This window comes from Rhinichthys klamathensis, unplaced genomic scaffold (genome assembly GCF_029890125.1).
Source record: "Rhinichthys klamathensis goyatoka isolate OS25496 unplaced genomic scaffold, OSU_Roscu_1.1 h1tg000056l_1, whole genome shotgun sequence".
Lineage (NCBI taxonomy): Eukaryota > Metazoa > Chordata > Actinopteri > Cypriniformes > Leuciscidae > Rhinichthys > Rhinichthys klamathensis.
The window spans coordinates 675,969-701,727 of record NW_026606601.1 but is presented as its reverse complement, the minus strand read 5'-3'; the positions used below and the strand labels follow the sequence as shown (position 1 = coordinate 701,727).

The 25,759-nt window shown below is 38.3% G+C and overlaps 1 protein-coding gene across 18 annotated transcripts in view; it reads right to left on the bottom strand.

The window, feature by feature from the left end:
* Positions 1-25,759, bottom strand: part of itpr1b (inositol 1,4,5-trisphosphate receptor, type 1b) — a 154,960-nt gene that overhangs the window by 58,951 nt on the left and 70,250 nt on the right. For 8 of the 18 annotated variants that reach the window (XM_056248571.1, XM_056248575.1, XM_056248572.1 and 5 more), the window contains 13 exons: positions 24,841-25,041; positions 24,504-24,755; positions 23,336-23,461; positions 22,928-23,056; positions 19,485-19,605; positions 18,877-19,061; positions 14,882-15,030; positions 13,466-13,577; positions 12,460-12,495; positions 7,547-7,582; positions 5,314-5,361; positions 2,467-2,596; positions 905-1,092 (listed from right to left, as the gene is read on the bottom strand). In XM_056248571.1, coding sequence (XP_056104546.1) covers positions 905-1,092; positions 2,467-2,596; positions 5,314-5,361; positions 7,547-7,582; positions 12,460-12,495; positions 13,466-13,577; positions 14,882-15,030; positions 18,877-19,061; positions 19,485-19,605; positions 22,928-23,056; positions 23,336-23,461; positions 24,504-24,755; positions 24,841-25,041 — 1,713 coding nt within the window. The remainder of the gene's footprint in view (positions 1-904; positions 1,093-2,466; positions 2,597-5,313; positions 5,362-7,546; positions 7,583-12,459; positions 12,496-13,465; positions 13,578-14,881; positions 15,031-18,876; positions 19,062-19,484; positions 19,606-22,927; positions 23,057-23,335; positions 23,462-24,503; positions 24,756-24,840; positions 25,042-25,759) is intronic. The other 10 variants (XM_056248583.1, XM_056248584.1, XM_056248586.1 and 7 more) reach the window with 4 other exon arrangements.

Genomic DNA, 25,759 nt, shown 5'->3' with positions numbered 1-25,759 from the left:
CTGTTATGACATCCGCCTCAAACATTATGATAACTTTCGTTAACTTTACAATAAGTAAATCCAATTCACCAGCTAATTACTCTTCGACAGCGATGCCGATAGTTTCCGCAAAAAAGGAAGTTCAAACACAAAATTCTATAGATGTGCGCTTGTTTCTCTGGCGTATAAGGTCTAGACTGTTGAATATAAAACCCATAGTTGCGGTCCTTGATTCTGATTGGTTGAGCTGCGTTCAAAGTTGTTGTAAAAATACATCGCTGTGACCGCATTACATCAGTATTACTAAGCCACTGCATCTGTGTGTTTGTGTTGATTCCGCTTATGAAGAACTACATTGTTTGGCGGAAGAATACTATTTTTTATCAACAGCATAAAATGTTTGTGTCTGTGTGTTTATTTACTGAAACCTTGCCAGGAATGTAAAATGACAGTTTTCTATAAGCAATAAGCTCAGTGAAGCCGTGGTTTACAGCGACTTTAAAACACCTATGGGTGCCTAAATTCACTGTAAACCACAGCTTCTTTTCATTGGTTTATAATTTTACCACACCTGCACTGGATCAGCTGACTCTACGCTGACTCACATTGTCTGTCGCAAGCATTGTTTACTATCTGAATTCACACGTGTTTGCACATGACATGAATTTTAAAAGCAGAACAGAGGCAGCTCATGTCATAAAACCACCCCTTAAAAACAAAACCACAATACAATAACAGTAGTTAATGAATTATAAAGATAAATAAACAAACACATATTAATGTCGATATTATAATTGTGCTTAATTGTAGATTAAAGGAGATTATATAATATTAAATATTAGAATATGAACTTGAATAACTTATTATTGTATCATTTAAAAGAATGTACAAGATTAAATGAAAGTGAAGTGAAAGCTGATCTCACCTGTATGACAGGGTTTCCCCCCTCCAGCAGAGCGATGGCCAGCAGAATGCTTTCCTGGAAGATTCGGTCACTTGTGGCGTTCATGATGAGGTCAATGACCAGGTCAGACGCTCCCTCTCTATCCAGGTGACACTGCACTTCTGCCAGGCTTATCTCCCCTCGACCGCCTGCTGAACCCCCGCCAACAACTGCAATTCATCATAAAATATCAAAATCAACAAAAATAAATAAATAACAACTGTTCAAAAGTTTGAGGCCTATATAAATTTTTTTTTTTTAAAGAAAGAAAGTAAAGACATTTAACGTTACAAGAGAGTTCTAATTTATCGTTTCCACAAAAAATAATTAAGGGATAGTTCACCCAAAAAGGAAAATTCTGTCATCATTTACTCACCCTCGTGTTGTTCCAAACCTGCATGAGTTTCTTTCTTCTGCTGAACACAAAAGAAGATATTTTGAAGAATGTTGGTAACCACACAGTTGATGGGCTTCCATTGACTTCCATAGTCTATTTTTTCCATAAAATGGAAGTCAACAAGGCCCATCAACTGTTTGGTTATCCATATCCTATAAAAAAAAAATAGTTTTTTTTTTGTGTTCAACAAAAGCAAGAAATTCATCCAGGTTTGTTACAACTTGAGGGCGAGTATAAGCGATGGCAGAATTTTGGGTGAACTAACCAACTAAGAAATGTTTCTTTAGAAGCAAATCAGCATATGAGAATGATTTCTGAAGGATCATGTGACACTGAAGCTGAAAATTCAGCTTTGCATCACAGAAATAAATTACTGTGAGCATAAGAGACTTCTTTCACATACATTTAAAAACTCTTAACGAGCCCAAACTTTTGAACGTTAGTGTTTCTAGAAACAGAATTACGGTATCAGCTAAATCAGGTCAACGCCTTTACATGACAAATTATATGACAACATTATTGTGCATGTAAACATAAGTCACTGAAAATGCAGAATTAACAATACATAAATTATTATAATTATGTCCAAATACTGGTCTAATTCTATAAACTTCCTGCCCTTTTCCGGTTATAAAATTGTAATTTTACCAACATAATAATGGCACCAAATGGTTACTAAATCAAACTGTAATCAGTGTTAAGAATCTGAGCTGGCTTTTCTGATGAGATGTTTGAATTCTAAGAACTCATTGGCAGTAAATAATCACATTATGTAAATGTGCAGGGGAAATTGACCTTTTTAGCAAGTTAAAGTCAAACTGACCAAACCCACATTTACGGATATCCTATCATCTGGTGTCGATCTCTACTAAAGACATTTATGCTGTGATTCACTCGCTAGACTTTCTAAAGCAGGTGTGTGTCTGGTGGCTATACACAAAGGAAGTGTGAGTGCCACGTTCTTGTCGCCTGGCAACAGCGATGGCTCTATGGCTCTGAATATATAGGACACGACACAGAAGAAAATGGACGGGGGGGGGGGGGGCTGGGGGGGGGGGGACTCGGGGTCATCTGGGTTTTACAAAATGAAGTTGGTCTGTATGTTTGAAAAGGTCAGTTTTTATCGTCTATTATTACAAACACAAACCTGCAGGAGTTTTAGTCTGTACCCCGGGGGCGAGCGGCCCGTTGCTGAAATTGGTCAAACTTTCTCGCCTCCCTCCCGGCTTGAAGTTGCCATAGTAACGGTTTACCAGGACTTGCCTCAAAGCTTCACTCTGAAAACAGGGAAGGGGTGGAGTAATGGGAGGGGCATTATGACAGATGACATCATCAAAAGGTGAATGTAAAAAAAAACAAAAAAAAAACATGGTTGTTGTTTTTTTACAGATTTTTGTTAATGGAAAAATACACACATCTTTCCACAGGTGGTTAATGTAAAACAAAGAATTTGTGGTAACACAAAATGGTTAAAGAAAGTGTGCACATCCAACCCAAATCGAGCACAAAAGTAAAAACAGTAACTATCACATTTTGATATCTAGCTCTTCATCAAAAATCCTGATGAAGATCTAGATCTAATATTAATATCAGTCTTCCAACACTTAACTTGAAGCCTGTATATACCATTCAAAAGTGTGGGGTCAGCAGTAAATATTTAATTATATTATAAAATTAAATTGTAAATATATATATATATATACACTCACCGGCCACTTTATTAGGTACCCCATGCTAGTAACGGGTTGGACCCCCTTTTGCCTTCAGAACTGCCTCAATTCTTCGTGGCATAGATTCAACAAGGTGCTGGAAGCATTCCTCAGGGAGTTTGGTCCATATTGACATGATGGCATCACACAGTTGCCGCAGATTTGTCGGCTGCACATCCATGATGCGAATCTCCCGTTCCACCACATCCCAAAGATGCTCTATTGGGTTGAGATCTGGTGACTGTGGAGGCCATTTTAGTACAGTGAACTCATTGTCATGTTCAAGAAACCAATTTGAAATGATTAAAGCTTTGTGACATGGTGGAAGTAGCCATCAGAGGATGGGTACATGGTGGCCATAAAGGGATGGACATGGTCAGAAACAATGCTCAGGTAGGCCGTGGCATTTAAACGATGCCCAATTGGCACTAAGGGGCCTAAAGTGTGCCAGGAAAACATCCCCCACACCATTACACCACCACCACCAGCCTGCACAGTGGTAACAAGGCATGATGGTTCCATGTTCTCATTCTGTTTACGCCAAATTCTGACTCTAACATCTGAATGTCTCAACAGAAATCGAGACTCATCAGACCAGGCAACATTTTTCCAGTCTTCAACTGTTCAATTTTGGTGAGCTCTTGCAAATTGTAGCCTCTTTTTCCTATTTGTAGTGGAGATGAGTGGTACCCGGTGGAGTCTTCTGCTGTTGTAGCCCATCCGCCTCAAGGTTGTGCGTGTTGTGGCTTCACAAATGCTTTGCTGCATACCTCGGTTGTAACGAGTGGTTATTTCAGTCACTGTTGCCCTTCTATCAGCTCGAACCAGTCTGGCCATTCTCCTCTGACCTCTGGCATCAACAAGGCATTTCCGCCCACAGAACTGCCGCTCACTGGATGTTTTTTCTTTTTCGGACCATTCTCTGTAAACCCTAGAGATGGTTGTGCGTGAAAATCCCAGTAGATTAGCAGTTTCTGAAATACTCAGACCAGCCCTTCTGGCACCAACAATCATGCCACGTTCAAAGTCACTCAAATCACCTTTCTTCCCCATACTGATGCTCGGTTTGAACTGCAGGAGATTGTCTTGACCATGTCTACATGCCTAAATGCACTGAGTTGCCGCCATGTGATTGGCTGCTTAGAAATTAAGTGTTAACGAGCAGTTGGACAGGTGTACCTAATAAAGTGGCCGGTGAGTATATATATATATATATATATATATATATATATTTTTTTTTTTAAAGAAATTCATTTTAAAGAAATTTCTAATAAATGCTGTTCTTTTGAACTTTTTAACTCTGCAAAGAAACCTAAAAAAAACTTGTATATTTTTCCACAAAACAATTAAACTGTTTTCAGCATTGATAATAATCAGAAGCGTTACTTGAGCACCAAATTCACGATTTCCATCACAGGAATAAATACATTTTAAAGTACATTCAAATAGAAAACAGCTATTTTATATTTTACATGCATAAGAGACTACTTTCAAACCATTTTTAAATTCTTACTGACTGCAAACTTTTGAACGGTATTGTATAACAAATGCAAAATTACTTCCAATACACTTGGATTATACTGCTTCATTATGATTGCTATTAATATTCACGTAACACCTTTAAAGACCATAAGTCATAATAAAGCACTTGACAGGTGTAACCATGAATAGGTTAAAGAGTAAGTTTTATAACTGTGTCTAAAGTTGTATTATATAATACATTTCATAACGAAAATCTCAATAATGTGTTACATAAACAGGCTTCAATTAAAGTGTTATCTAATTGTTTTTGTTTGTGGGATGCCTCTCAGCTCGTCCTCAAGACCAATCCCCATCGCGTCCCGTTACGTTTGATTGGTACAGTCAGAAAGAGGTCAGAAAGGAAGACAGAATCTGATAACACCAGATCCCTTTTCTTAGTCGCATCTGACCTTATAATACCAGAGACCTCGGATACACGACACCACACCAATTAAGACTAATCCTAATTCAGTGATTACACAGATAACCGTAACCCGACAGCTCGCTCGAAACACCCCGAATCAGAGTGGGTGGAAACACAGACACACACACAAATACAACATCAAGATACAACATCAAGATGTTTATCACCTATAAACGCATCCATTGCCACCATCAAACCTATAGAGCAAATATTCATCCCGGTTTTTGGGTGAAACCTCCACCCGTTTGGAGCAGACAGTAGGGTGTGAAGGGAAAGATAGTGAACGGGCGGCTCAAGCGGTGGCCAGGGTGTGCGTCACGTGCCCCATTTCTTTACCTACCCTTCTCTGATCCTCCAGTTGCTTCTGGGGCTGGTTTGGATCAAACTCCTGAGTGATGCGAGTTAGCAGAAAGCAAAAAGGAGGGAAGAAAAATGAGAAGCATAAAAAAAGAAGGGGGTCAAGACTGAGAACATTAGTCACTATTCGACATGCAAGAAAAGTGGGGCAGATTACATCATGCAGTTAAATAAGAGGCATGGTATGTGTGTGTATGTGTGTGTGTGTGTGGCGCTGGGGAACATCATGCAGAGCAAAGTAACACTATCAGCTTTAGTTCATCCATAAAAAAATTCCCTGAAAGGAAGTAGGAATGGGGTAGAACAGGATAACTAAAAACATAATACATATTTCATAATGTTTGTTTTTCAATTCCCTGTTCTTTAATGAATAAAGCTCAACAGGATGTTTGTTGCTAACCTATTCTACAGGCCATCTGTTTTATGTCGGACTAGAGTTCTGCTTCTACAACAGCAATAGCGGGAATGAAACCATGTTGATTACATAAGCACCACACTGGGTGCCAAAGCTAGAAACGCAAGCCACGAGTGAAAGGAAAGAGAGAGGAAAGAGAGAGAAAAAAGTTGATTTTTTTATTTTTTATCCAGATTACATAATGGAGCCTGTGTACTATCACTACGGCTCATGCCCCCAGCTGCCTTGCTAAAGCACTTGGTTTGCTTTTCGACCCTCTTTCCCCCTGTCTGTCATATACTCAGACATATGCAGGTGCATGTAAACTGTTGGCTGTGAGCAACAATCACCACCCACTTTTTAGCACCCTTGGTTTCACAAGGGTTTTTTCGTCATTCAGTTTCTCCACAGGCATTTAAAGGTGAACTATGCAGGTTTTTTACCTCAACCAACAGCTTCGGAGTCATTGGAATGGTTATATTACTCTTTTCGGGTTGAATGGTGGTCGTTTCGCACCCCCCTATCGCATGCGAGCGGAAAAAACACACTTGCAACTTGAGAGCCGGCGGGCCGCAGCATCAGGAAGTGTCGCGTGATATCAGGTCTCGCGATGTAACGAATTGCTTTACGGCAAAAGATCTGATAAAATTCTGATAAAATAAGCATCAAACAGAAATAACCCGGCGCCGTATACATGTGGTGTTCGAGGCGCACATACAATACAGACTGTCGACAGTTAAACAGGGCGCGCAGCTCTTAAAGGGGCCACACCTTATTTAAACTCGTTACAGCGTCCATCCTACTGAACAGGTACCGGTGTACAGGGGGAGGGGATCCGGCCGTGAGTGCAGAGCCATCTCTGCGTGAGTGCTATTCACGACAGTACAAGTACTCCACAGCGACTCTAGGGGTCGCTGTTTGACAAAAACGGAATTCCTGCATAGTGCACCTTTAAAAGAAAAATAATGACGTATGAAGCGTGGAACGAGCTGCTGTTGTTGTTGAATGAAATGTCATAAATGACTGTCGTGTCATTCTAAAATTCTCTTTCCACTCATCGCCTGTGAAGTGGAGCAGGACAACCTCCCACCAGTCCTTGTTTTGGGAGCGGGAAGGGGCGTTTTTACCGATTAATAAATATAAGCAGCACGGCACAACGGTTCATGTGCTCGTCGTCTCTTTTTGTAATTTGAAATGAAGTTAAAGAAGCACATATCATTGCTTTATCTCAGAGCTCATGGTACGCTTGTCTTGAAAAGTGCATGTGTTATCAGGTCATTTCTCAGCGGAGAAAATGAATGGGATTTTTACGTCCAAAACCCAACTGTTTCTCTCTAATCAGCAAGACCAAAAAGAGGTCAGCTTATCTCCAGACTGGGAGGAAAATATGTTGTGTGTGTCAGCGTGGGTCTTTGTTTTCCCATTCGCATGGGCAGAGATGACTCAAAGAAGAGAGAGAGAGAGAGAGAGAGAGAGAGAGAGAGAGAGAGAGAGAGAGAGAGAGAGAGAGAGAGAGAGAGAGAGAGAGAGAGAGAGAGAGAGAGAGAGAGAGAGAGAGAGAGAGAGAGAGAGAGAGAGAGAGAGAGAGAGAGAGAGAGAGAGAGAGAGGCTATTGCAATACAATGAGGCAAGGACATGGTATGAGACGATCAACTACTGTCAGCAACAACCCATATTCCCACACCCCGGACCAAGGCTGGCGGGGGGGGCGAATACAGAGAGCGAGGCTATTGCAATGCAATGAAGCAAGGACATGGTATGAGACGTTCAACTACTGTCTGCAACAACCCATATTCAGGGGGCGAATATGTGTTGGACACACCTCTGCTAGGACCTCTGGTTCTGGTGGGGGTGCAAGCTAATGGAGATAAAAAGTCATGAGTTAGTTAATGCATATTAGCCTCTGTCATTGATAGAACGTGTCAACGCCTTTGACAGGCTAAAAAGTCATCAACACGCCGTGCATCAGATTCAACCAGCCCGAGAGAATTCACTTTTCTACGCTAAGCGTCTGCAGTTTGCGAAGGCTGCACATTCATCTATGCCAGCGCAGGGTTGTTTGACCTCAGCTGGTCAGCCTACGTGCCGGATTCTTATCAAAAGGGGTCATCTCAGCGGGAAGACTGAATTTGCACGAGCTAAATGTGCACACAAACACATTCAAACCGATAAAAGGCTTAAAAAGTTCAAGGTATCCAGACTGAATCTTATGCAGTTATGTAATGCGCTCTCAAGGCGTGACTTGGCAGAAATAAAAACATTACTCTGTTAAGTGTTACCAAGTTGGAAGTGGGGGGGGGGGGGGGTTGTGTGTGTGTGTGTGGCTGATTTTCAAAACGGTATGTGCAACTTGTTTGGTCCTGTTACAACATTTAATCCACCTGGATTTGTGAATGTAAGTATTTCCACAATCCTTATTTTGCATTAGTTTGACAGAAAAAAAAAGAATCAAAAGTTAAAGTCGTGCAAGAGCAAAAAGGAATGAGCAAAGCAGGCAACATGCACGGCATGCAAACAGTTCCTTGTTTGACACGTCAGAGACAAACGGACACGACGGTGAGCACCAGACTATCGACAACAAATAATCATTCCGATAACACACAAAATGCCGTTTGCTTTCACAAAAATGTGTTTGATCTAAAAGGATGCAAATAGGAAATTTTGAGCACATTAACAAAAAGGGAAAGAGGGGGGTTCTAAATCAGCAACAAATGTGACGCACGCGCATGTTTGTGTGAGTAATACTGCAACCAGTAAGGAATCTCCCTTTCTGCGACATCATTTTTCAGCTGGAAAATACTGCTGCTGCAAAACACAAGGTGTGAATGCGAAATGTCCCACTCTAGCCACCATAAAAGCACGCTTTCATCACATGCTATAAAAACACTTTCTTGTGAATTTCCCCGCAAGGAATCAATACAGCACATCCATCCATTTGCACATCCTTTCATCCATCTGGTAACAAAATCAAATTGGATTTAACAGAGACTTTTGAAAGAGCTTCTGGCTACTTTTTCTTCCAGTGCAAGTCACAAGTTTGTGTGTCACAAGTGTGAGGACGAGACAGCTCGCACATTCACTGATGTCACAGCTTTATTCTTTGCGGTGCATGTCAATGGCGAGAAGCTTCGAGGGCTCGTTTCAGACACCATCAGTATGCGGATGGGTTTGCAGACACACTTTATGACATGATCTCAACATCCTGAATGTGTGATCTCAAAGCTTTGGCCTAAAGACTGAAGACATCTGGCTTGGCGACCTCATTTATGCATTTCAATCTAATAAGACGGAAACTAAACCGTGGATGTTTCTGAAGAACACAGGGGTGATGCAGGGTTTAGGATGTTGTATGCCCACCGGATGGTCTATGGCACTGCCAGTGTCTCTTGGTAAACGGCCCGTCTCACTTTTATTGGCAATTACTGCAGAAGGTCACACACCAGTAAAGAGCCTGGATTCCAGGAAAAAAACGAGGGAGAAAAAAAAAGAAGGGCAGGTCTTATGTAACCTCTGGTTGAGAGCTGGCGGGAGTCCAGGAATCGTGCTGCACAAAGGAGAGGAAACTGGGACAGCGTCGCGCGCGGGGACGGATGTGTCCACAGCTCCCCCTGATGGACGGATGGAGGAGTGCAGAGGAGGAGCCACAGACTACAGAGGACACATGAGGACAACAGACACCGACTGACACACACACACACACACACATACACTACTTGAGCTTACTGATTCTACTGAATGAGAGAGAGAGAGAGAGGGAGAGGTGAAGAAAGAAAGAAAGAAAGAAAGAAAGAAAGAAAGAAAGAAAGATTTATGGATGACCAGTCCTTCATAGTCCAGGTGAAGGACACACACACACACACACTGTTTTCTCCATCTACATTACATAAGCTTCCCTGCTCAGCTGCACAGACGCATCATCAACCTAAAGCATATTATCCTCCTCATCCCTCTTACTTCTCACACACACACTCTCTCTCACACTCACACGCACACACACACACTCTCTCTCACACTCACACGCACACACACACACACACACTCTCTCTCACACGAGCATGCACACACGCGCACACACGCACACGCACACACACACACACATACACACGCACAGCCATGCCGTATCCCAGAGCCTTACACACTGTGATGGGAGGCACGTTTGCTTATGTAAGATAAAGATAAAGAGAGAGAGGAGTTGTATGTTATGTGAGTACGGGCCAAGGATGGTCTGTCAATACATGTGCAGGAACACGTGTGTAAGACGGCTCAGACTCACACAACAGGTGTTTCCACAGACAATTGAGATTGTACCTTTGTGTGCATATATATATATATATATATATATATATATATATATATGTGTGTGTGTGTGTGTGTGTGTTTTTTACATTATACATACATCCAACATAAAAAAATAAAAAAAAGTTGACCAATCTAGATTTCTGAATGATTATACACTACCCTTCAAACGTTTGGGGTCAGTAAGATTTTTAACTTTATTTCTATTTGAATATATTTTAAAATGTAATTTATTCCTCTGATAATAAAAAGCAGAATTTCCAGCATAATAACTCCACTCTTCAGTGTCATATGATCCTTCAGAAATGATTCTAATATACTGATTTGATGCTCAAGAAACATTTCTTATTATAATCACTGTTGAAAACAGTTGTGCTGCTTTGATGTAAACCATGATTGTCTCAGGATCCTTTAAATAGAAAGTTTAAAAGAACAACATTTATAAAGTTACAAAAGATTTCTATTTAAAATAAATGTTTTTACTGTCACTTTTGATTAATGTTTCAATGCTGAATAAAAGTATAAATAAATAAAAAATCATCTTACTAACCCCAAAATTTTGAAATGGTAAGATATACATATATAAAGATTACCATGTATTTACAATACTGTAGCTGTGATTTAAAAAAAAAGAGGGATATATAAATATCATTTTCTTTGGCATTCAGCATGACCCGACAAATGCTGTCAATAACTTGTATCAAAAACTCTTAACTTTCCAATATGCCTTAGTCAGCAGCACTTCAGCCTTATCTTTTACTAGTGAGAATATATAGAGAAGTATCTCAAGCTTACTATTTGACGTTTTACTGTTTTCCTTAAGTAGGAACTAAAAACACCCATAAACACCCTTTACTGACCTTCTATACGTCTCCTGCTATACAATTAATAAAGGGGCTCTTATATAGTTATGAGACTCAACCAGACACACATATACACATCATAATAATGCCATGATTGGTGTTCTTTTTCTTGTTCACCCATTCCACACAACTGCATGAATGTTCAAGAACGCTCACACACACGCCTTCCTGTTATGAGGAGACTGGGTCGCATTTCATCCCTGGAACTGATAGGAGAGCAGTGACTATAAATACAGTAGAAACTCCTGACTTCAACTCAAACATGCAGATGCTCACTTTAAATTCAGATATCACCGCTCAGATAAAAAGAAGTCAATGGAAAGAAACCACAAAGACCAGCGTTATGCATAAACTATACTTACTGTTAGAAATTGGAGATTAACGTTTGAAAATCGCCCACTGATTTTGACATTGTTAGAATATTAAAAAAACAGTGATGTCTTTGCATACTGGATTATGATTGGTTTGCTTTCTTGCAGTTATTTGCATACTAAATTTGGATTGGTAACAAAGGTTAAGAAACATTTACTGCAACATGCTGATGTATATATCTATGTATGTCTGTTCATATAATAAGAATTTCAGATGGATGGATCCAATTCAGAAATCAAATTTTCGGTATTGCGGCTTCAATTCTTACCCTTTAAAAAAGCATTTATGCATACAGTATGCACGGTAGTGATCCATTTGCACTTTCTACAATGTGGTGTGTAAATGCCATGCTGTTTATTATTTATGCGTTTATTTTTGAGAACAGTTGACCGAAAATATGTGTCTGCCAAGCATTTTATTTATTCAGAACCAAAGCATTAAACCTAAACTTAACAAAAACTTACAATGCAAGCATTTACTATTTACTTCTAGAAATGCAAATATAATTATAAAATCATTTACACTTGATTCTATTTAGATTCATTATAGCCTATATCTATTTAGCTTCCAAATATAAAAAAATATATATATAAAAAAAAAAAACATAAAAATCAGCTTCATGAGCCATAATTTCACTAGTTACCTGGATTGGCTACATTTTAGTTTCACTAGTTCGTTAGTTTAATGTGTTTTTGGCCGGATTAATACCAGTAAACGTGTTATTATACCAAGAACTCGGACACTGCAATGATGTGTGAGCTAAATGTGTAAAACACAGTGGTGATAAAAATGATATATCGTGACGTGCCTGTTAACCAGCTCCTGTTGTGTCTCAGAAGCGAATGTAACAGGAACGTAAACTTGAATTAACGCTACACAGAGGAAGTGTGAACAAAAGTGGTGGTCTGATACACTCACACACAGTTTCACCAGCACACTATCTAAAACAAGGCCATGGGTAAAGACATGCACACAAACACACACTGAAACTATCAGGTGAGGTTAACTGCACGCAACCTCAACACATGGACAGACTACAAAACGGCCGTATTGTGGTGAAGTCACGTTGACAAACGTGCAAAAAAAGCTCAAAGGAAAAGAGAACAAGCACTAAGTAGGACGACTACACCGGCGCGTGAGCGGGAAGCCCTACTAAACATAGCAAATAATAAACCCAAAAATAAAAAAAAACAAAGAAAACAACCTCAGCCACATCCAGCTCATCATCAAAGGCAATTAGCTGGAAGAGAAGAGCATACAGCAAAGTTAGTAGGAAGGAATCAGAGAACGCTCAGAGGACAATGTTCGTTAGTGACATAACAAGATTATTATGATTTTTATTTATTAGCATTAGCCTTGAAAGCATTAGTTGCTAATTACAAAAACGTACAGTATGATGTAGATTTGACCAAATCTTGCCATTTACAGTTAAAGACCACATGAATTCACTTGATAGTGAGTGCAGGGCTTTTTTCTTTGGCATAAAAATAAATAAAATAAATAATAATAATAATAATAATAATAATAATAATAATAAAAAAATTAAAATATTAAAAAATTAAAAAATTAAAATTAAATAACCATGCAGCAAACGTTTTAAAATATCTTGAAAAATTGATTTATAAACCGTTTAACTTTAAATTCTTACTGTTGGTTAATGGTTAACCAGTTAATCATGAGCATTCCTAGTCCAGACATGAAATTAAAACCATAAATCTCTCATGGGGTCTTTAAAGTAGATGTTTGATTTAGCCAAAATTACCATTATAGGAAAATATGTTCAAATATGGTAGTGAGGTTAATTGGGTGTTAATTAATTTAGTGTTAGCAAAATACTAGAAATGGACAGAGGTTTTTATATTTGGATGAAACCCACATTAATCAAATCAGCATGTTTTATAAAGTGTTAGAAGGACATGAACAGATGCATGTGTGTGTTTGTGTGCGATTACATATATATAAGTATATAGGCTAGTAAAAACAGCATGTCAGATGTGTAACATGGCCTTTGAACTTGATTTTTGGCAGTACTGTGGGAAGACCTGTGAGGCCTGTTTGGGGATTTTTATGGGTAATATGGACAAATATACAGGAGCACACGCCAAGGGATTCTTGACATTTGTATCAAGATGGATAATAGTTCTGTAGAAGAAGGTTTGTGTAAGTGGAAGGATATATTTTAATGCAACTACAGTGTGTGTGTGTGTTACCTTATCCCCATAGCCGCGGTCTTTAGTCATCATTTCTCGAAGCGTCTGCAGAACTTTTATACACAAACGCTCCTCGTTTTCCTCTAAAAGCTGTTTAGTGTGTTTTATCAGTCTGAAAGAGGAAAAACACAAAGTTTGTATTAATAATGATAACATCCTCGAGGCACGATTCAGGATCTACTGTATATGCTTTCATTGTAGGGATGCATGATATACCACCCTTAAAAATATATATATATAATAATAAAAAAAAAAAAAAAAAAATGTAGTGCTGGTAAAATATTAGAAATGGAGATCTGCTAAAGATCACATTTATCACTAAGCATCAAGATTCTCCTTGTAATGCATATTATTTAAACAGCTTTAGATAAAACCACCTGCTAAGTGACTAAACTTCACAATGTCAACACCAACCTTAATCACACTAAATAACTATGACTTGAACTGAGGCAAAAAAAAAATCAAGTGAAACCAAATTGATCTGAGCTGTTGATAGACTGCCATTTTGTCAGACTTTACATTGTAATGTAACTCCATTCCATGAATCAGATAATCCTACAGCTCAGGATTACTCCGACAGGAGCCGTCACATGCAAACAAACACAGATGGCCGCACAAACACACAGGTAATCCCATTTGTAGCTCTCGCAGAAAGAGGAGTATCTCACAGCACGAGGACACACACTGACGACAGGTGAAGGACGGTAAGCACTACTGTGTGACTGCATAATGCGGCCCATGTGTGGAAGAAACAATGATTTATTTCTCATACGCAGAGGCTTGAGGTTTAATTATAGGAATATGAATGCGCTAGCTCTAATATAACTTGTTTTTGCCCAATTTAGAGAAGGAAATCACACGATTTTTTATGTTTATGTCTTTTATGCTCAACAAGGCTGCATTTATTTGATGAAAAATACAGTAAAAACAGTAATAAAGTAAATGTGATTTAAAATAACTTTTTTTTCTGTTTAAATACATTTTAAATGTAATGTATACCTGTGATGGCAAAGCTGAATATCCAGCCGCCATTACTCCAGTCTCTCCACTGGTAAATGTCACCAATAAAATGCACATATTTCATTCCAAACTTAAGGTATTGATAGTTTATAATAGTAACAAGGTATTAATAATTTGACTTCTATTCAATATTTGCGTGTGCTATGTATTTTATATGGTTATTAGATCATTGTGATGTTATCTTCGCAACATGCTAAGGTCAATCTCACTATAGGTCCGTGTAACTGAATTATATTCGTGATTCCAACATCATGAAACAAAATATTAGGGGAAAAGGTGTTTCAAATCATCCTTCCTGTATGTTTTATGTCCCCCAATTAACCTGATTCACAGAAATCACTGGCTCATTACATAAAAAGGCAGTAGTTTATGGTTTAATGGGAAAAGGAAACGCACTTGGAGATGAAGCCTCCGCTCTCGCACTTCCGCCGGGCATCAGTGTTCTCAGGGAAGAGCAGCTCGGGACGGTGAAGCACATCCACCAACACCGAGAGCTCAGCTTGAACCAGGGGCCGCAGACGATCCTCCAGAGCAGACACTATGTCCTGACAAACACAGTCACAAATTCAATTATTTTAATCATGCGCAACTAAAGCCCTTCACAGTGACAGTATAATATTATACAGTGGATCACTGGGTGTGTAAAGGCCCGTTCACACCAAGGATGATTAAAGTAACTATAGTGATGACTATATTAGCCTCCAAACCAGCTGACGATATTGTTCTATTTATTAAAAGCGCGCCCTGCAGTTTTGTCATCTCCCGCTTTAAGGGCGTGATCTCTTTAAAGCAGGATGGATTCTGATTGGCTGTCAATGTGTTTATCATTCATCATCAGCTGAGAAAACAAAATTTCTGAAAGTGATACCAAAGATATCGTTTCTCTGTGCCGTTATCGTTAAAGATGTGGTGTGTACTCTGCTATTATTTTACATTTAGAACTATTGTTTTAAACTATATCTTTATGGCTATCGTCCTTGGTGTGAAATGATGTTAGGTGACACTTGCTAAGCACCAAATGGGAATAAAAACTGACATTGATGAGTAGATAAAGCGTCTGATAACTTTATATTAGTAACTAAAACCTCAGAAAGGTTTTTTTATGCGCCATAACTTCATGTGGCAACACATATTTTTGTGTCATATATACTTTTCTGAGACAGAAACTGGCTTATTTCATATACGATACCAGGGGCGTCGCTAGGCCCTTTTTGAGTATGTGGGATTAATGTAGGCTACACAAATTCGTGTTCGCTTCAGTCTTGTTATAATCAGATTCAGCGCGTTCTTCATCTTCAATCCGCAGCGGCGTCGAGCAGAGAGCACGTCAGAAACAGAGGACAGGGTGTGTGTGTGTGTGTTCATGTGTGTGTTCATCTGAGCCTCATTGGTCTGTCACTGCTCGTCGATGTCAGAATATTTGAGATGACCAATCAAATCAAAGTAGGCATGGCTTTATGTTCACAGATGCTGCTGAGCGCAAATTTTAACAGTGCGACTCGACACGTACGGTCAAGTGCGAGATAAGATGTAAGTAGCTAAACTTAACATTTCATATTTTACTTTTTTAGGTCATAAATGTTAAACGAATGACAAAAAATAATCAGGCAAACTAATATAGTTTTGTCTAATTTCGCCATTTTGAACTGAAAATAGGCCTATGTAACGTGACTCGTGTAATGTAATAATTAGTTTACAAGAAACATTAACGAAGCCGTTTTCATCATGTTAGGCACAAGATTAATAATGAATGTGTACATATTGAGAATATAATACCAATTGTAGCCTTTAGTAAATTAAAAAAGCTCAGCTTTAGGAGGGGAAGAGAAAGAGATGAAGAGACTGAGAAAAAAAGTAAGAGTGATGGAGATGAGAAGAGAGCAGGTATTGACAAATAATCTGCCCACTGACATGGTTTTAAAGCTATTTCTTATCCTTTTTTTGGTCTTCAAACATCTTGAAATGCACATATCAGACAAATAAAAAATTTGAACCCCCTACCAACCTCAAATTTAGGACCTCTGTGATTATAAAGCCCTGTCTACGGCCCTGTATTAGGCATAAGATCAATGATAAATGTGTAGCCTACATATTGTGAATGCATTTCATAAACTTAATTACCTTTAGTAGCTTTCAGTAAATAAACGCGTCTGAGAAAATGATTCATAGGCAAAATCAACCTATCAGTTGACCCTATGTTTACTTTCTTCACTGACAGACAAAAATGAAAAGCCTATATCAGTCAAAGCTCAGCTGGGCAAGATAAAAACAAAGAGAAAAAGAGTGTGATGCTGATGAGGAGAGAAAAATAATCAGCTGCCCACTATCCAAGTTTTTTGGCCTTCAGAACATCTTAAAATGCACATATGTAGATCAGAGAAACCAAAATTTTCTCGGGGAGACCCCGAACCTCCCTATTTGCCCTACCTCACATTTGGGACCACAGTTATTATAAAACCGTGCCTTTGCATCGTAATGAAAATGGTTAATAGTGATCTTTAGATCCTAAACTAAAGTGTTACATTTTTTTATATTTAAAAAAAAAATGAAAATCCTAGTGCCGCCCCTGTACGATACACTACCATTTAAAAGTTTGGGGTCGATACGATTTAAAAAATATATATTTTTGAAACAAAAAACTTGCTCATCACCAAGGTTGCATTTATTTGATCAAAAATATGTTTAAATGCAGTAATATTGTGAAATGATGTCCTGTATATCTTCTCGTATGGCACTAACAGGTGTGGTAAAAAAACAGATTTTTGGACAAAGCACCGAGGCTGAATCCAGCAGCCCTGAGGCACATAGCGCAGACGTGAGCTGTGCAAACGTGTCTGAATACTCGCCAACTCACTCCACAGCTGCACAGGGGTGGAGACAGACGTGATGAAGCCATGGTTTACCGCAACTCGCTCGCTCGCTCACTCACCCCCCCTTCCCTCCCCCGGCTGGATGACACCCTTCCACTGACCTCTATCCCCTTCATCAGTCTTCTGAGAGGAGTATGAAAGCAGTATTTTAAAACAAAAGGAAATGCATGTTTCTAACCACCACACAACCTTCTGATGACAAAGTGCCTTTCTTCTGCATTTCAACACTCACACTTATGTTGCACCTTGCAAAAGAAAACAAATGTTCTTCCTCTGTTAAACATGACAGCAAGGGCTTCTAGATACCACTGGAAACTTATCAGCAAGTTGCTGTATAGATGTGCTGAAACGGGTCAATGTCATGAGGAAGTTGTTTTTGGCCTTTCCTTACCCATGCACTTCCAAATTACTGCTGTATTATCAAATATGCACATTTTGAAATCATTACGTTTAATTACTTTTTGAAAATAATTGGAAATAAAAGCTAACATTTTCATATACATTTCAGAATTTTAGTTGACATATTTAGCCTGTTATTAAAAATGCATACCTGTAGCCTGAAGACACTACTTCAAATCTTTAAGTTTATCACCATTATATTTTAAACTGTATAAAAAACACTACATATTTTGAAAATACTGTACAATAAAAATAAACCATTCCATAAATAAAAAAACTGCACTTATAAGTCCACTCATTTTGAATCATTTATCATTTATGTTGCAATTTTTTAATAATAAAGGAAAAAGTGGATATAAAAACAAAATTATAATATAAAATATAATGTATGAAGTAGTATAATTATATATAAAATATCATAATTTAATGATTCAATTCTTAAATTATCTTTTTAAAGTAGTACCTAGTTATAACATCGAGCATAAAAGCAGCATAAAACTGCACATACATTTTCACACAAATTTTTTTATATTTTATTTTTTTATACAGATTTACAGAATTAAACTGTCAATCCTGTTTCTGGCAAGAATGATTGTTCATTTCTCAAGGTATAATTTTATTTATTTGCTTATTTATCTATTGCTTCGCAATTCAATTTATTTTCACAGTATTTTTCTGATAGAATGTTTACAATCTTACAGAAATCATCTTATCAAACTGTACAAGGCACCTGTTTCATAAAACGATCCAAATACATGTAGCATATGTGTATGTGCTGGAAACTTGGATCAGAGCCAAAAACCAACCGCTATCACAACCAGACTAAATTTCCCAGGACCCACACCTCATCCTGACTCAACTTCCCCATAACAATGCACGTGAATTCCTGGAACGAGTTTCCCGTTTCTCCACCTCCTCAAATTCCATTTTGCAATGCATCTGGATTATAATAGGTGTGGTAGTTGTATGCCTGATTCACCAACCAAACAAGTGTATGACCAAACAATGATTTGCAACAATGATGCTATTTTTAAGTTTGTCTCAATGAAAGCAATTTTGACACGATATTTAATACACAAAAACATTACATCAACTTCCTCATTGGCTGAGATCCCGCATTACCTGCAGCCTCTCGATGATGTTCCTGTAATCTTTAGAAGTCGTGAGCGTCGAGTCCCTTCTGGATGCGTTGCGAGCCGACATTCTCCAATTGAGGATGGTCTTCTGTACCACATTGTTGGACTTCACAAACAGGTTGTTCACCTGGCTGTCCAAATCCACTGGGATGGCGATTGCTCTGCTCTTGGCTAAATGAGACAGTTGAAAATACAACTATTACATGCACACTTCATGAATGGTGAAATGATTTCCTTAAAGGACAGTCACACTACACCTTTTGTTCCATTGACTACCATTCATACGCATACGAATGCTAAAGACCGATTTTATATTTTTACTTTTTAGATTTATTATTATTTGTTATATGTTGAATTTTGGTTTATAAAAAAAGACGCCGCAAAGTGACACTTCATATCACAACCATTGTGGTATCTGTAGAAATATTATGTGCTCAAAATCTAGTGTGACCGCAGTTTTATGCTTCAGTCAGGTTTTTATTTGAAACACAACAGAGGATGAATGTAAAGATAGATGGGAATGGTGTTATCCTTTAAAGCTGTATGAGGCTGTGAATTTATGGAAAAGTGGAATGGTCATGGTCAAATACTTACCCACATCAGACAGAACCTTAATGCAGCTCTCCACTGAGGCTTTCTGAGCAGGAACCAGCCAGTTACAGTGGTAAACTCTGAAAACCCCCTGCAGGAGCTGCACAAACACAGGCTGCCGGGTCTGGAGAAGAAGAAAGAAAACACAACACGAGAGGAAAGGAGAAAGAGAGATTGTAAAATGACTGGGGAAAAGAAATAACAAATTATTAATAATGGTGAACTTGAGAGAGGAAACTTCTCTGACAGATGTTCAGGTTTTAAAGTGAACAAAACATCTCTACAGAAACTTTTTGGTTCTTAATATGTTGAAATAAAGCGGTCCATTTATATGAATGTTTCAGGTTCAATACAAAAGCTCTATCGACAGCATTGGACAATAATTTTTTGACTCCAATGTCAATGGGTCAAGGCATTCTAAAGGGTTTTAAAGCAGAAATATGAAGCTCATATGTTGGTTAAAGGAATGAATCATTCCATAAAAGATGTGTATATTTGAGCTATATTTGAACTTTTGGTTAAATGTTAATTACGGTGACCCATTTCTGATATCTGGTTTCCAGATATCCACTACCATTCAAAGAAATTAAAAGTAGGGTAGGCAATTTCAGAGAAGCTAGCAATAGCGAGCTAGCTTTGAAAGCATTAGATCCCACCCTCCCTTCAGAGTGTCTACAAAGCCACGCCTCCTTCAAAACACATGAACGCGTACAGCAGAGTCTGCAAAGCGTCATGAGAAACAATGTTAAATGACCTCGTGTCTCAAAGCACGTAACATTACAATAATAATGAACGTAAACAGCTTATAGAGCTCTTACTTGTACTAACTTGACTGCAGCAGGTTCATTTAAAAAATCTGAGTCTAAGTACAGTATATGAACAGCTCTGGGTAGAACGTCACGGGTTGTCATCTTGTAATTACGGTTATGACATGACGTTAACGCAGCAAATGCTCATTGTTTTGGCCAGGAAGAACTGTAAAAGGCGGCTGCTGTTTGTTTACTGTCGGTCTACGGTCAAAAAAGGAGTTGAAAAAATGAATACAATTTCACAAAGACAAAGTTAGTGAGTTGCTTAGTTAGTAGCATTACTGCACATGCGAACGCACTGAGGGACTGGTTTCTGTGGTCATCCTCAGCATGTTACAGATGCTATCGATAGATCTTAACTTGCATTGTACCCGGCATATTTTTTTAAGACAACCTACAAAAAACTAAAAAAACCCCTTCATTTGAGCATATTTCTCATTTTTTTTATTGTAGATAAAGGTTAAAAGGTTAACAATTTATGATGCATTAACACCTCTAGTGACAGAAACTATTTACCAACACGTCTTACCACCAACACAACAAGTGAGAACCCAACACCACTCACATGAAAAAGTGTAAAGCTAAGAGGAAGGATGACAAGTTTACCATGCTACATTTGTGAGACTGGTACAAACGCTCTCTAGACAACTAGTTTAGTATACCCGAGGGGTTAATCGTGAATTTAAAACAAAAAAACACGTCAGTGTGATCTAGTTTCCACTCAAAAAGACCTACTAGACAAGAGACTAACCAAAACTACGTCACCACATTCCATATGCAACCACTGTGAAGTCATTACAAAGTGGTACCTCAGTTATTTTGCCTAAAATGGAGGCCTGCCACAACAAAGAGAGATGGAAGAGATTAGAGATGGATGCTCTCATGAAGCAACACTTCCAGGAAAGATTGAATGGGGTTTAGGGTCTAACACATGACATGGTATTAGGAGGTACTTCCTACTTTACAACGGCAGACTACAAATCTGTCTGGATCTGGATTGGTCAAACTAACCCTGACATTTATAATGTTAGAAAAGACTCATATTTCAAATAAATGCTGCTCTTTTAAACTTCAAAAATGTATCACAGCTTTTGCAAAAATATGAAGCAGCACAACGGTTTCCAACAGTGATTATAATCAGAAATGTTTCTTGAGCATCAAATCAGCATGTTAGAATGATTTTTGAAAGAATCATGTGACACTGAAGACTGGTGTAATGATGCAGAAAATTCAGAAATAAATAGCATTTTAAGCATTTAAAGTATTTTAAACAATAATAATATATTTCACAACATTTCTGTTTTTACTGCCTTGGTGAGCATAAGAGGCTTCTTTCAAAAAAAAAAAAAAAAATCTTACCGATCCTGAAGTTTTGATGGTAGTTTAAAGTGTAAATATAAAATATATTTATTTACTATATCTAGAAATGATGATACTTTTAAATCAGTGGCAATCACATCTAATATTAAAAATTCATGAGAATCAACACATTTCCACCCCAGTTATTACTTGTTACTTGTATATACAAAATAAATGATATATTCAAGTCTTTACTGTTGATTTCACTGTTTGTTTACAGGTCAAAATAGGATGAGTCTTGCATAAAGACATTTTGTGATATTACACTATTCTCAATTTTATAGTAAATAAATACTACTATGATGTAGAAATGCTATTTAAATTACAGAACATATCATTTAGTTTGTATATACGAGTAACAAGTAAAAACTGGGGTGGAAATGTGTTGATAAAGGCAGAGATAATTTGTGACAATATTACATTATTCTCAATTTTACGGTAAACAAATAGAGAATTGCCGTCATCACGTTGTCTAAAACCAAGAAAGACTGCTTTGAAAATAATGGTATGGTACAATGTTATTTTTGAGATACTTTTATAGTTTTTATTAATATTTTGAATTAGTTTTTATTTTTATATTTTCCATTTTCATTTTTTGATTTTACAGGGGGTTTTTTTACATTTGTATTCGTTTTTTTAAATGTCTATACAGGTTTTACAATTTTTTATATTTAGTTTTTGCTTTTTCATATTTTATTTTATTTCAGTTAACATTTATTTTATTTAAAATTTATTTTATTTTAGTTATATAGTTAGAAATAATTTGCCTGGTCGGTTCAGTACAGACAAATGCAAAGGCAGGATCGGCCCTAGTTTCTCACGTTACGAAATGGAGATGTGGGAAGTCTGCGTGTGGTGATGTGCAAGACCATGAGGGAAGAGAGTTCTTGGAAAGCTCTGGCCAGTGCGTCAGTCGCCAGTGGTGAGGCCGATTCTTTAGAAAGCCACGGGTGTGACGAAACCGCCTGAATTTCTACAAATCCTATGGGTCTCACAAAGGGCACCGGTGGTTAGGGCTAGTTTAGAGATGGGGCGTTACAGATACTCACATATATATGACGTGCCACCTAAGCCAGGAAGGAGTGAAGAGGGGTAAGATATTATCTGGAGGGGTTATTTTCCATTTATGAAAGATAACAGTTTATTTACTTCAAAGAAATCAAACCGCTGTAGATAAGATGCAAATGGTGGTAAGCCAAAATTGAACTGAAACTAGAATCATATACTAAACATTTGCACATATATGAGGAGTATATACTGTTGTATTGGGGTCATTACCTGTAAACTAGTGCTCTGGTCGGAGAAAGGCGAGCTGAAAAATGTCGTCACAATACTCATCACGGTTTCAGTCACGTAGCTTTCTAACGTGGTGTCAGCATGTTTGCGGTCGCTCGTATTGTTGCAGACCTGAATGCAAAACAACCATAAAGAATAGACAAAATTATTGTGGGCTTGAGTCATTTGCTTCAGTAAGCACAGTCAGAACATGCACTGATTCACTCCTTTTTTATGCACCAAAAAAGGAGTCAGGTTAACTGTAGATGTTTAGCAATCATAAAAGTAAAACCACATATAATGAATCACTCCTATTGGACTTAAAAGTAGCAAGAGATTGGTACTTTTTGGTACTTTACACCAAAACGATTCTTTGGGGTTGAGAAAAATCCCCAAAGCGGCTTCCATTACCCTGCATATGTCGACCAGAAAGTTCTCAAAGAGCTTCCACATGTGGTTGCTGGTGTAGATCTCCTTCATTTCGACCTCCGTGTCCACGTAGCAGTGGTTCAGGAAGTTTATATATGCAATTTTTACCTAAGAAAGGACAAAGAGTATATACGCAACTTAATTTTGCAACAAAGGATATCAATGGGGCTGCTTGACCTGGAGAGATGAGATCATTCAGGCCAGTGGTTTTAAAGCAGGGTTCCGGGGTCCACTATGGGGCCTTAGCAAACTTCAAAAGGGGCCACCGAATGACTTAAAATGAATTTGTGGTGAGCATAAGACACTTAAAAAAACATACTGATTCCAGACTTTTAAATGGTAGTGTTAATATAAAACATTTACAAAATATGTGATTTTCTTTTAAATTAGTGGCAATCACAAATCACTAATATGTTTATGTATGCATTTATGTTCATTTAAATATAACTTAGTTTGCATGTCTCCGAAAATATATTTTATGAATTACTTAGAATAAAAAAAAAGAACTGTACCAAATTAAATCATGCTTTCACTTTCACATGCAGTTTTTGGTTAATGCATTTTCTGAGAAATGACTGTGTGGTTCATATTTGATGTCCATTTTACCCCTAACAAAGGCCATTTTTAGGGACATTAACAAAAAATTCATGAGAAACAATGCATTAAATAAAATTCATTAAAAAAATAATTAATTGTTTGTTTGTTTTATGTATTAAAATATTCTAACTGAAACGAAATGCTAAAAGAAAGTTTGTTATATGTGTGTGACACAATTATATGTTTAAACTTCTTTTAACTTCTGGAATCACAACATTTCTTGTGGTTGATTAACTCAATATATCTCCCAGTTTGCGTTAGTCAAATAGATTAAAAACAGCTTTTGATTACTGTGTTGGACTTTGAAAACTCGGCCAGTGCCAATCTGGTCTTGTTTAGCCAAACTTTGGAGTTCTGGTACACACTGCAGCTTATTCTGGCCAATAATCACCCACTTAGACAAGAAGAGTCCATCTGACCAACATGTAAAGCGACCGTTCACGGTTTGATTTGTTTTTATGTGCCATTTAGGGGAAGGTAAACAGATGCTACCACAATAAAATGTTGAGGAACAACATTCAAACTATGTGGCATTAAGCTGTAGACCACCAACCTCAGGGATGCAGTCTTTGTGCGTGACCACACGGACAATATCATCCAACGGCAGCAAGGAGTTGCACTTGATCTCGGTGTAGACGTTTTTGCCCTCCGTGCAGACGGCCAGCAGCTCCACCAGGTGGATGTGGTACATGAGCGGGCTATTTTCATCCATTCGTTCACGCTCCGAACGCATCATCTGGACCAGAGTCTGAAAGGAGGCCCGGTCATTATAAAACACCAAGACATCCTCCCCAGAGTTCACCAACTGCAGGAAAAAAAGAGCGATTTAACGTTAAATCACATGAATAATTAGCAAAAACTGAAATCATTTCAGCATATCAGCCGCCCACCTCGGCCATTACAATATCCTGGCATTTCTTGATGAACTTGTTCTCTGCCTTGACGATGGTCTGCAGGAACTTCAGGTACTGCACGTGCCTGCCGTGGCTCTCGATGCAGTGGACGAAGTGCTGCACGACCCGCTCGTTCATCTCACTGCACAGCTGAAAGTTGTTCATGAATATGTGCTGCATCGTGATGGCCTCCAGGATCTACAGAAGATAAAATCAGATATATGCAGATGAAATCATTTAAAAACAAACACTGTGGCGACACGCTGCTTGTTCAAGAACCCCAGAAAAAAGGACTTTCATTCGAATTGAGCAAAAAGTAGTGTGTGTGTGTGGTGCTGAAACACCCCATTTTCAAAGATTATGTTTTTTATGGACAGGGTGTTGGCCGCCCACTTTGACAATGAAGGCTATCACGTCTGGTCCGAGGCAACAGAAGCCAACATCAAATTTTATTGATGTTATGGGAGGAATGTATCAACACACAGTGCATCGCACTGCTGTGTATTGGCCTGTGTATCCGCAGACCAATCAGAGTGCCTATGACGACCCCTGTCTATCGTCCAAAGCACCTACAATGGGCACGCGAGCATCGGAACTGAACCTTGGAGCAGTGGAAGAAGGTCGCCTGGTCCAATGAGTTTGAAAGTTTATTGTTAAGAGGAAAACCCCTTGAGATGTGACATCTCGTTTTCGAGGGGACCTCAAGAAAAACATACTTTACATACATACATGCTAACAGAACAAAGACAAAAGCTCTCCATCACACCAAAACCACCCATATCTTCCCCAATCCAACCATTGTATATTAGGCAATAAACTGTTAAGGTCATTCATATAGACAATTAAAAAAAAAGCAAGCCAGTGAAGGGAGTGTGGTGCTCTAGGCAATGTTCTGCTGGGAAACCCTGGATCCGGC